The following is a 12194-nucleotide window of genomic DNA, read 5'->3' on the forward strand; positions in this document are numbered from 1 at the left end:
AATAACACTCAGGACATGTGAAAAAAGACAAATATTCTCAAACATCCCCTGATCTCGTTTTGTTTTACGGCGAGGTGGCACCAGCTTCAATGCGCATTAGCGACACCTACTGGTTGAAGTCATAGGAACTGAAAAAGGAACGAAACACTTTAGGAAGTGATTCGTTCACTCTCGTTCACTGGAAAGTAAAATTGTCCTTTTGAACGAATCGTTCACTCACGAGCCAACACTACTCCACAAAATAGAATTTAGAATCACGAACGACCACGAAATATTTTCACGGTAGTTGCTATGTTTAAAATGAAACAAAACTCGCTCGATCTGCACGCCCTGATCAATATGCGAAAGGTGCACAACTAGGAAGTGTGCAGTTGCATAATGGCACTGCAGAGAACTGCCTGTCGTTTTTGGACCGTCCAGAGGATTTTGCTTAAGGTAATAATAAAAAGAGCGACACATCATGAGAAAACAATTTTCACTCGTCTGAACTTATTGGTCGAAACGTTCAAATTAAAATGTCTCAGACGTAAACGTACGATTTAACATGCGCTGTTTTCTTTCAGAAAGACTTTACTCGAACGCAAGAAGCCGTAAAACGCAAAGGGACATGTCCGATAGAAGTGAGCCATTTGGACCATTTGGTGCTGACTGTGAAAAGTGTGCCGGACACGGTCAAGTTTTACACGTCTGCTCTGGGCATGGATCTTGTCACGTTTAAGGTATGCCGCCAGTTGGTGAATAATCTGGGCAATATTTTCGGATTAGGGTAGATTTGAGACTCAAAGAAGTCAAGTCAGTATAGTAGTCACAATATTTACAACACACTTTTTGTTTGTAACAAAATTTTCAACCACATAAGGGCGCAAGTAAGCCAAAAGACCCCAAAATATGGAAATATAGCTTGGACAATTCTGCTATGTGGCTGACGATTTGTACTTTGTTAATGTGTCAACATTTTATTTATTTATTTTTTTATATGAATGAAGACTGCTGACATTTGTATTTACATAGTAAATAAAATATAAAAATTCATATTTACATTAATCTCATATTGAAATAAACTTGACAAATAAACTTGAAAACAGGGGTTCTATTGTTCAAAACTTGTCATAGAGAAAGGATGATATCAGTTTTGAATTCCATTTACAGAAAATAATCCCCCCCCCCCTTCAAAAAAAATCCTCATATGCTATAAAGATTGTATTGTCACTCTTTGTGTATTTAGATTAGATTCAAATGTATTGTCATTGTACAGCACAAGAACAGTACAGCGAAGAAAACTTTGACATCCAACCAGAAGTGCAAAAAGCAGTTATGTTAAGACATGAATCATTGCTGTCTCTTTGCTTTTCTGTCCATTTTCATAAGACTTAAGACATGGTTTCCCTGTCCCAATTCCAAAACCAGCACAAACACCAATCCACTACAACTCAACTAAATAGCAGCTGGACAAACCCTCAGAGTGGAGAAATGCTCAACACAAATTGACTTTTGTTTCCCCCCCCAAACATTACCTAACAACCAAAAGAAAACAAACAAGTAGTGACACATTGCTACCAAAAGCTCTGAAAGCATAAATGAGGAAAAAAGAATCAACAGCTCTTAGAGACAAATCCTTGTTTAACAAAATCTCATATCCCAACACCATAAATAAGTCCACAGAACAAAACTGAATTGGACTGGAGTTTTAAAAAAAATATATATATATATAATACATCTGATGTCCATCATCCATCCAAAAATAATAAATATTTTCTCTCAGATATGTTATACTGCTTGTTTCCATCCTGTACAGAGAATGTGTTATGGACAAATGTGTTAAAACTCATGAAGCTGTTGGCTGTTGTGTTATTTGAGAGAACCCCCACCAGATGGCAGAATTCAATTGTATGGCACATATCTCATGCTGCGCTCATCCGCTAATGAATTACTTGGGGCAACTTTCCTCACTCACACATTCCGTTGTCGCTTCACCAATGAAGGGGGACCGTAAAGCTCTGAGCTTTGGGAAGCAAAAGTTGAACCTTCACCAGCTGGGCAAGGAATTTGAGCCCAAGGCCAAGCATCCGACTCCAGGTTCTGCAGACTTGTGTCTCATTACCAAAACCCCTCTGACTACTGTCGCTGCACACCTAAAGGTCTGGCTCTCCTTTTATATGGAATTATTTTGTGTGTTAGAAGTTGTATATGTATTCATCCCAGCTCCTGTCATTGTCCCATTTGTAGGTGTGTGGGGTGCAGATAGAGGAGGGCCCGGTGGACAGGACGGGAGCGGTGGGGACAATCACCTCTCTGTACTTTCGAGATCCGGATGGCAACCTCATTGAAGTGTCCAATTATCATCAAGAAACACCATAAAACAGTTTTGTTTTCAAAATGTATGTTTACTTGAGAGATTAGCGGCGGGCCGTTCTTTTGGTACCGGGTTCCTCACTGCGGTCTTAATCTGTGTCTTTTCAACTTTTACAATTTGTCACCTTGGCTTTGTACATAGGTTGTGTTTTCTCTCATTAAACAGTCAGGACAGTCTGACAACATTGCAACTTCATTGTTATTCCCAAGCAATGCAAGGTGCATCCGCCCTTGACTTTGTTGTTCTTAATGAGAGATGAGAATTCAATAAAGCTAATTTTGGAAATCATGCTTGCAAATAGCTTTATTAATAGAAGCAAAGCATCTATAGTCAAAGGTTTTATGTTTGACATACGATGGCAACATACTATGTGTGTACTTGACTATATCTCTTTTTGCTCCATATTTAAGTACATTATAATGTACATTGAGACATTCAGCGGTGATCCCGGATTTTTACTGGAGTTGTGAGAGAAGAGGGGTACAGTCGTTGAGTTTGTCCATGTCTTCTATCATTTGAATTAGTCTCTCAACTTTATCTGTAGGAAGCACAGCACCCGCATTATTCCTGAACTTCTTTCTCAGGCTCTCGTTGGTCAGTGGTTTGCGCCAGTGACCGTAGAATGTATCGCAGCGCCCTCTCAGGACGTCTCCCCCAACAAGCGCTACTTGGACTTCACCATACATGTGATTGAAATTGGCTGGGTTGTCGTCGGGATGCTCCACACGGACACGTCTCAGTAACTGGAGGAGCTCAGGACGAGACATGGCTTCCGGGCTGAAGGACTGCACGGTCACCTCGCCGTCCAGGAGAGCACTGCAAGCGTTGAACTGGAAAGAATGGCGGGCCTGGTGGTCCGACTCTGGGAAAGGCCTGTTGATGTATTTGGAGTCAGGAACTCTGAGCAGGACGGCCTGAATGTGAGCCGGGGTCACCTTTCCAGGACCGAAACCCACGAGGTTCTTGTGCACCGAGGCTGCGGCATCTGCCACCCAGTGCATGCCCAGATGTGCGGGAAAGCGTTTAAAGGCTATATCCTGCTCTTCTATCAAGAACACATGGTCACCATGGTTGGGTGAACCCAAATGCTGCGGCGCATAGTCTTTGAAGAAAGCACTGAAACCAGCAACCCCTTCGACAGCATCCAGGACTAGCTGACTTGCCTCAAGTCCTTGAGAGGCCAGTACAGCTGCCTCCAGCCCCAAGCGGGAGGCATTGCCAATGTGCATGGGCTTGGACTGAGTTGCAGCGTTAGCCATCGGCGCCCCAGAGAGAGAAGCAGCGATGGCCAAGGCGTGACTGCACTGCGACGGACTCAGTGACAAGAGGCAAGCGCAAGCTGCTGCACTTCCCATTGTCCCCACCACGCTGGGAGGGTGAAACCTGGTTAGAGTAGACACACAAATAGCATATAGTATTTCAGTCCATATTTGAGGTATGCAGAGGACTCTATCTTCGTAGACAAGAGCACGTGAGCTTGACATGAAAACCTCTTCATTTTCATGCTAGTTCCATCAGTGGAGCTGCTTTGTTTGGCTAAGACTTAGCTAACAGCACTTTGTGCTAGACCAGGGATCGTCAACCGGTAGTTCGTGGACCCCGAGTAGTCCGTGGCGGAATTGCAAGTGGTCGGCGAAATTGGAAATGGAAAGTAATTGTAACATTTTTAAAAATAAAATGGATTTATTACTTAGACTTAATTTATTCTCTAGCTAATTCTGTGAATCATTTACCCATCCAAATTTTGTCAAATGTAGCTGAGATTCCCCAAATAGACAAACATGCAAATAAACAGCCTGTGTAGGTCTATTCTCCTTCGATGCAAAATAAAATAATATTCCACCAAAGCAGTGATCCTGGAGTTGCTTCTTGGTCCCTTGGACAAAACCAGTTGAAAACTCCCACAGTAGACGAAAACAGGGCCTAAAGTTTGTAAAAGACCACGACTAGCTTTCTTGAGTTAAATGTCAAATCTTCCCTCCAAAACATACTCTTTATCTTTGTTGATAGTTATCCTTACAAAACAGCTAGTACTGAACTTTGACCCGTGTTCCTACACACTCACCGCTTGGGGATGTTATGAGCCTCATTAGAGAACCTCATGAGTCGGCCCTGGATCTCAATGCCGACGTTGAAAGCCAGCAGGAAGTGCAGACCACTGGGCTTGCCATTGGCGGGCATCATGTCGCTGACAGCCAGCACAGCGGGGAGCACTGCTCCGGAGGGATGAGTGGCGGGGTGCCATGTATCATCAAAGTCCATGGAGTGAGTCTGTATCAAAGGAGAGGGATAATCAGATATCATTCCAATTCCAGGCGCTTTTATATGCATGTGGTGAAAGCTTGAATCAGGGAAAATGTCAGCTTAAGCGCCTGTTGACTTATTAAGAAACCAAAACATTATTTGCTAGTTTAATAGTTGGTAATTTAGTTTAGTGAAGTCACTCTGGTGTCATCAACACCTTGTGTAAATGCTTTCCCCAAAGACTGTTCCTTGTATGAATTGAAAATGTTTCATTTTGTTTTGAGGACCGGCGTCTGGTGTATTTGTCCGGTGGCAGTTGGTCGTGCTCACCGCCACTCCGTTGACAAAAGCCGCCAGTGTTGGCGAGAGCTTGGTGCCCTCGGGTCCGTAGACAGAGCTGACGTCATGATGGGCGTACAGGAGCTGAAGGGAGTAAGATGGAGGCAGGTAAACAGTTGGAGTCATCACTGACACACACACACACACACACTCATGCACACTCACACGCATGCCAAAGAGCTTCAAATGATTAATTAGGCTCATCACTCCTCAGTTGCTTAATACGCTTCTTTGACATTCACTGAAGAAGGCCACGGCATTTATCACAAACGTCATAACTAGGGATTACTCCAAACCTCTCGTCTGTCTGCATGCCACCTTATTTTAGATAAGCCATCAATTAAAAAGAAAAAAAAGATATTTAATCTCATTTTTTTTCTTCTCCAGACTCACCTGGGAGTGCTGCAGTGCCAGTCGAAAAACATCTGTTGTGCTGCCAAGGAGCCCGACTCCGATACTGTCCAGCACCATCCTCTTACTGCGATGAAGGACTACAGACGACAAGTGCTGAGGCTTTACTTCACTGATGAACTTTCCAAAACTCGCCGTCACCGTGTCCTCAGGGGAGGGCTGCTTCAAGACTACATGGCGTGAAAAAGAAGCATAATTGGGAAATTAAGAAGATGCTTTAGGACATTGTGGTAAAGAAGCTTGTTGCCATGACTTTACCCTCAACTGCAGACTTGTGCAGTTCTTTGACAGACCATATTGGTCTGATGGCTTTCTGCAGAGATAAATCATGAAATAACATATTGTTGATGCAATTTTCTAAGCAAAATCAATTGATTGATTGGTCGTTAAAAAACAACAACATCTGACTGTGTACCTGTAGCAAGCAGCTCATCGCTTCAGTCAGGTGTCTTCTAAGTTTCTTCTTGACGTAGCAACTTTGTAGTCCGCAGATGAAAACGGATTCTGATGCCGCCCAAACGGGGACCAGCCTTATATAGTCAAGGACTTACAATAGTGACGAAGGTGGAAGGAAGAGCATGTATTTTCCACAACACAATATCATCGGATTCAAGGAAGTACTTTCAACAGTGTGCATGTCATCATTATCCTAATCAACAGTTCTTCAGAAAACGAAAAAGAAAAAAGAGGAAGGTGTGGGACTCAGCTGAGTTCCATGATATCATCTCTCGGGTTGCAGAGCGTTCAGGATTGTCGTGTAGGGAATTGTCATCCATCCCACTCACTCTCAGGAAGCATATACATATAATATATCCAAGCCCGGAAGAAGATCAACATTTCATCAGGTACATCTTCAAAAGGTAGGACCTTGATAACGCTTAAATATTTAAAGAATATCAATGTTATTAATTGGATGTTGTATTATATGGCCACATTGTTATGTCAAGTTTGGTTACTTACTTGACAGTGGAGGAATAATTTCTTGTCAGGATAAACTACTCTTGGCAGATATTGATAAGATAAAGCATGCTCACCTGATTTCTTTATATTATTGAAACCATCTTTCAAAAACACTTGTTTGTAAGCTTTTGTTCAACCGAAACTTCCATTATCTTTTGACTGACATATTATAAATCAAGTTGAATTGGTTTTTTTTGTCAAGATGCTAGTTTGTACTGTACTTTGGAGTGAACAAAAGCTCAAAGTTTCTCTTGTTATGAAAGCAGGTCACTTCCGCGTAACCAGAAATTGTAATTTTAGGTATTTATAGTCAAAAACTTACAAAGTTACCTGGGTGTTACAGACAGTTAAGATTTTGAATTAATAAATTACATAATCTTCGAAAAAAACGACATATACTACAGTATACTTGATTCAGCATTCTGAATGTATCCATTTCCCCCCCTAGATTATATCATGACAACAATAGACGGCTTTCCTGCCAGTTTCTACAGTGAGCCAGGAGTTTTGGGAATGCTGTCAAATGGAATCAGTGCATTCCTTGTACTTTTACAGAACTTTAGTACAGCACACTCTGGTGTGGCACCACAGGGTGTGGAGAACATACTTGCCGGTAAAGTCATATCACGAATGATGAGGAATATCGTACTGTGGCTTGATTCATGACCTTTATTTGTGACCTTTATTTAGGTGTGCATCTCATCCTGATTGGTGGTATCTGTCAACTGGTGGCAGGCCTGCTGTCCTTCCGAAAATATGATCATCTGAGTGGCACTGCCTTTGTTGGCTACGCCGCTCTTTGGGGAAGTTATGGCGCCTCTCGAATCTACTTTGGCGCCTTCTCCGCTAACTCCACAGCGCCACCGCCAATAACAAACAACGCGTCTCTGTCCACCAACATGACACAATTCAATGCATCCATGGAGATTCCACCGTGCTATATATGTCTGTCCTTAAAGGAGTCGACTATTGCTGGTCTGGTCCCGTATATCTCGCTATCGGCTCTTCTTGCCTTTTGCTCAGCCACAGTCAACTACATCATGCCTTTTGTTTTCGGGGCCATCACAGCCACTTTAATTTTTGAAGCAGCAGCTCTGGTGTCAGGTCCATGGGCTCTTGTGGTATCCGGGATTTTGGAGTTGCTCATCCTGGTGTTTGCCATCTATGGCTCAGCGGCACTACTCATTAAAGGGCTGACTCAACGTCTGGCTATCAAAGGCTTTGGAACACCTCTGTTTAATGTCCTCCTGCTCGGTACGCTCAGTTCAGCCAACGCTCCCAGCCCTGGCACCGAAAAGAAGAAAAACACAAAGTATGCAGAACCCGTGGCCTTGGGTTTCTTCTGTGACACTGTGGCACCATTCATCTTTGCATTTTACAGCTTTGGGTTCATGAGATCCTTTGGTTTGGGAGTTGCTTGGGTGTCCATCATCACAGGCGCACAGCTTTTATCCAGCTACTACGCCCATCTACGCCAAGATTGCTACCACACAACTAAGTTTGGATTTCATGCCACATATTGGCTGATCAATGCTTGGAATGAATTTGTGGCATCTGTTCTGATCGTGGACGATACCAAAATCACCTCTGGGAGGGACCCGATGGTAGGGAACTGGTTCTTTGTGGTGGCAGCCTTAGTGCTTTGCTGCGGGAGCCTGAAAATGGATGTTTTGGAACTGACCCACAACATGCTGTTTCTCCTGCTCACCATCTCCACAATCCCTCAGATCCCCCTCAGTCACCATTACATATTTTTTGGTATAGCTTGCACCAGCTTTACCGCCGCCTCGCTGTACGGCACTTTTTCTCGGCTCATCAATATCATTGCGGAGAAGTCCCTTATCCCTGTTGGGCCACAGCCCATTTCCACCGCGCAGCTGAAGAAAGTTTTGAACTGGAGCAGGTCCGAACAAACAAACCATGAAAGGCCGTTCCAAAGTGGACATGAGTCAGATGTCCTGTTTTACTTGTCAAACGGGCTTGCAGCTCTGTCTGCACTTCATGCAAGTGCCCACAGCACAAATTCTTCGTTCCTGCATCAGACTGTCCCTTGGGTCCTCATCTCTGGTGCCATCATCCAGGCCTTCATCAGTCGGCTGAAAGTTACGGGAGCGAACCAGCTCGGGGCGATCATCGCACCTGTCTATGTGGCGGTCTGGGCAACGTGGACCTGGTTCAGATTTGCAGGTATGCTGTCCAAGTAAGACGTGAAAATGGTTTTGTCTACAATTCTGATGACTTCTTTTGAATTTGTAGGTCCTCTCCTTCAGCTTTCCTCACAAGTCGCTTATGATTTTGCCGCCGGAGCCATCGCTTTTCTCTTCATCAATGCTTTCCTTCTAGCCAGTGGTAAGGATTACCTAAATTTTATCTCTGGAGATTTGCAATGATCTCATGAAATAAATTGTGATGATCTCCATTCACGTCAGCTAGCTACGAGAATCTGGTCCTGCTGTTGCTAACGGCAACCATGGAGGTGGTACTTGTTTGTCTTCTTCTTTCAACTCTGCAACGATTGCCATACCAACTCGAAAGTGAGTGAAAATGAGTTTTGAATTTTAATCAAACACAATCAATGTCAATCAATGTTTGCTTTTGTATACAGTGGCCACGCTTGCACTCTTTTCCATAATTTGTACATATGGAGCAATGGCATCATTGATAAACAGCATCTTCTCTCAAAGGCTACTGCCTTTGGGCCCTGCATTATTGAAGGTACGGTAAATATTTGTTCAAATCTTTCTCTTCAAGTGTTGTGTAGTCAATGATTTCCTTTGCTTGAGAAAAATGTTTGTTGGTTGTCTTAGAAACAAGAGAAGCAGAAAACTAAGCCTGACCTACCGTGCCCTGTGGCAAACTCTCGACTCACCTCTGGGCTTTTGAGAATTGCAAGCATTCTGGAAAACGGGGGAGTGTGCGGTATTCCTACAGACACCGTTTATGCTTTGGCTGCATCCTGCAAGAACCCGCAAGCTATTGAGAAAATCTATAACATCAAGGTACAAATGGTAAACGAGCTGGTGATTAGTGCTTTTTCAAGGTCTATTCAAATGTCATTATTTGTTGATGATCTTATAGGACAGACCAGCAGAGAAGCCCATTTGTATTTGCATCTCCAGTCTGAAGCAGCTGGTGGAAGCCAAACCTCCCTTTAGTCCCTTGCTGTGGGAGTTCATGCGGAACGTGTATCCAGGCGGCATCAGCTGCATCGTCAGCAAAGGAGACTGGCTCTTCAAACTGGGTAAAACTGCAAAACGCCATTTTCATCCTCCCTCCCGCGTTTTAAAAGTCGGTGCCACGTAGGGGTGGGACCGGCTTATGAGCGCGTTGGCACCAGGGACAGCATCATGATCCGAGTACCTGACCACACCGTTACCCGCCACCTCTGCGATATCACTGGACCTCTCGCTATTACCTCGGCCAATCCCAGCGGAGAACAGGACAGCACTCACCACAGCATGGTGATCGAGTAAGCCTGCTGTGCAAATGGCACCGTGCGTAAGTCTGCATTCAAACTCTAGCGTGACGGGTGCCTTTTGTGACAGCCGACTGGGGCACAAGATCCAAGGGGTTCTGTGTGACGGGGAGACGAGCGAAGTTGTTGCTTCAACGGTAGTCAACTGCCTTCAGATCGATGAAGGTACAATCCAGATTCTTCTCACATTCTCCTCATTATTATGTCAATTTTAATGGACACCTCCTTTTTCAATCCACAGGGGCCATCACTATTCTCAGGGAAGGTTGCGTCCCCGCAGGACGGGTCAGAGAGATCTTTGACAGAGTCAAAAGCACAATGGCTTGATTGTTAGATTTTGAATTCTTCAGAGAGCCTTTTCTGAAAGATTGGCTTCGTTTTTGTCATTGTATTTCAGCGTCACAAATGAACACATATTGAATGTAATCGTGGATTGTTTAGAAAATTACACCGTTTATAAAGAGAATCACAATTGTCAGCATATTTAACATAGTAAAGCTTGCATTTTATTATTGTAATCTTTTATTTTTCTTGTTTAAAATCATACTGTTCACATAGAAAACATTGCCCCTCTGTGTGTGTGAATGTAATAAATAAATAAATAAATAAATAAATAACACATTTCGACATGGTCATTTTTTTTACAAGAAAAACCTAACCCTATCCTTAACCCTAACCCCAACCTTAACTTACTGTACATGGTCTTTCTTTTTTTTTAAAAAAAAAAGCCTTATTATACATCTTTGTTTTGTTAGGATTAAGGGTCAAATGTTGGAGTAAATGGTCAGGAGTCAAAGGACAGGAGCCAAAGGTCAGGGGTCGAAGGCCAGGGGTCAAATCTCAAACCTTTACTATGCACTATCATAAAAAAAACAGCCTTACTATACTTGCTCTTTAAAAAAAAGTGCTTTACATTTTTAGAGCATTATTATACATGTTTTGTTTTTTTCCCAAAAGGATTTACCACACAAGCTCTTTTTTTTTTAGTATTGAGCTTTGCACTGATTAAGCAGTTCGCAGAGGTGACCCCCGAAACCTCAGTTCAGTCTCGCCCTCACCCTGCTTTCTCTCAATAAATAGTCCCTTGCAAGAGGCGAAATTTAGACTTCTTTCAAGCACCTCTGTACCAAACAGGGTGCTGATGGCTTTCTCCGCTTGCAAGCGTGAAATGGGCAAACTGTCTCACGTGTGGTTCTCGCATAAAAGGTAGAGACGGGAACACTATCACTAACCCTCACCTAACCTCTAACCATAATTTCTATCATTTCCACTTCTTGCTTTCTACTGTCAATAAGACACTATGTTCTTGTCTGTTACGACACCAATAAAGCCGTGTTTTTTTAAATTCTGAGTTTTAAAAATCCAAATATGAGAATATTCTGGTTTTTGCATGTTTACATAACTTAACCATAACCATAACATTATCTCACTCTAACCCTTTCAAAAGCTCCATATAGCTAATATCTAGGTGTTTGAAAGGATTATTGACTGCATGCAAACATAGAGTGAAAGGCTAACTAACTCATGTTCTGGGCAAGGTTGTCACTCCCACTTTCGTCAAAGTGTGTCATTGTGGTCCAATGTGCCAGTGGAACATTTAGTCCAGACAGACTGTTGACTGCATCATGACTTTGTGGAGGAAATACAATTTGGAAAACAGTTTTTTTTTTTTTTTTTTAGTCTGGGTGAAGTTTAGATCCCTGTCTGGTATTAGCAGTTTATTGTTTGTGTAATGGCAGGATACAAACAAAAAGACGTGGACTTTCCCTGCAGGGCCCGTTTGACAAGAAAGGATCCGAAACCGATATAAAAAAGTACCAAACAATACTGAAGTTGGCGAATACAAAAGATACAATGGCCTTTCTCACCTGTCTGCCGTCTGCTGTCTGTTTCTATTTTTGGTAAAGATGTATTGAGTTTCACATCCGTGTGTTCACGATCTCGGCAATGGTTTATTTCAAACAGGATTATTTTAAATGTTAGAAAGATAATGTGTTCGCAGTGCATGAAATGAAATTGTGATGCCAAAATAAATACACAAACAATATGAATCCCAAAAGTAGCAATACATTTTTGTACGGGAAAAACCCACACCTCGATTCGTAAGTACATAAATGGCTGAACTCTTCTTACCTTTTGTTAGGATGGTAGATAACATGGACAACCCAAACATAGCTGCCCTCCAGTAATAAAATGAAATGGCTTCTTCTCGCATTCCAAAAACCTACATGTAAGGTAAAATTAAAAAAAATGGATCAGAAACTAAAAGTACATATTAGGTTCATGAACTCAATACAACTAACTAAAATTATTGTGAGTATTTTATTTTAGTATAGCTTTATATCTGTACAGAGGAAAGGTCAACTAGACCTTTGAGAATTGTGGTTCACTCACACAATACTAGTTTTTTTC

The 12194-nt window shown here is 42.5% G+C and overlaps 2 protein-coding genes across 2 annotated transcripts; one reads left to right on the top strand and one right to left on the bottom strand.

Annotated features, from left to right (window-relative positions):
- The first annotated feature begins 204 nt into the window (after positions 1 to 204).
- Positions 205 to 2641, top strand: glod5 (glyoxalase domain containing 5). Its single transcript, XM_061281798.1, has 4 exons — positions 205 to 435; positions 564 to 719; positions 1983 to 2138; positions 2227 to 2641. The coding sequence occupies exons 1-4, from the start codon at positions 379 to 381 to the stop codon at positions 2356 to 2358; spliced, it is 501 nt and encodes a 166-aa protein (XP_061137782.1). The 5' UTR covers positions 205 to 378; the 3' UTR covers positions 2359 to 2641.
- Positions 2642 to 2808: 167 nt separating this feature from the next.
- Positions 2809 to 5780, bottom strand: irg1l (immunoresponsive gene 1, like). The gene is made up of 6 exons (XM_061273505.1): positions 5763 to 5780; positions 5606 to 5660; positions 5330 to 5517; positions 4928 to 5020; positions 4419 to 4624; positions 2809 to 3736 (listed from the first exon to the last, which is right to left on the bottom strand). The coding sequence occupies exons 1-6, from the start codon at positions 5778 to 5780 to the stop codon at positions 2809 to 2811; spliced, it is 1488 nt and encodes a 495-aa protein (XP_061129489.1).
- Positions 5781 to 12194: the final 6414 nt, after the last annotated feature.

The sequence above is a fragment of the Syngnathus typhle genome, linkage group LG1, assembly GCF_033458585.1.
Source record: "Syngnathus typhle isolate RoL2023-S1 ecotype Sweden linkage group LG1, RoL_Styp_1.0, whole genome shotgun sequence".
In the NCBI taxonomy this organism is placed as follows: Eukaryota; Metazoa; Chordata; class Actinopteri; order Syngnathiformes; family Syngnathidae; genus Syngnathus; species Syngnathus typhle.

Excerpts from the sequence above, each read along its gene's own strand:
- glod5 (XM_061281798.1), top strand. The coding sequence starts at position 379 with ATGGCACTGCAGAGAACTGCCTGTCGTTTTTGGACCGTCCAGAGGATT. Across the intron at positions 436-563 it reads TCCAGAGGATTTTGCTTAAG|AAAGACTTTACTCGAACGCA; the intron begins GTAATAATAAAA and ends GTTTTCTTTCAG. Across the intron at positions 2,139-2,226 it reads CTGTCGCTGCACACCTAAAG|GTGTGTGGGGTGCAGATAGA; the intron begins GTCTGGCTCTCC and ends TCCCATTTGTAG.
- irg1l (XM_061273505.1), bottom strand. Across the intron at positions 5,518-5,605 it reads GCACAAGTCTGCAGTTGAGG|TCTTGAAGCAGCCCTCCCCT; the intron begins GTAAAGTCATGG and ends CACGCCATGTAG. Across the intron at positions 5,021-5,329 it reads TGGCACTGCAGCACTCCCAG|CTCCTGTACGCCCATCATGA; the intron begins GTGAGTCTGGAG and ends TACTCCCTTCAG.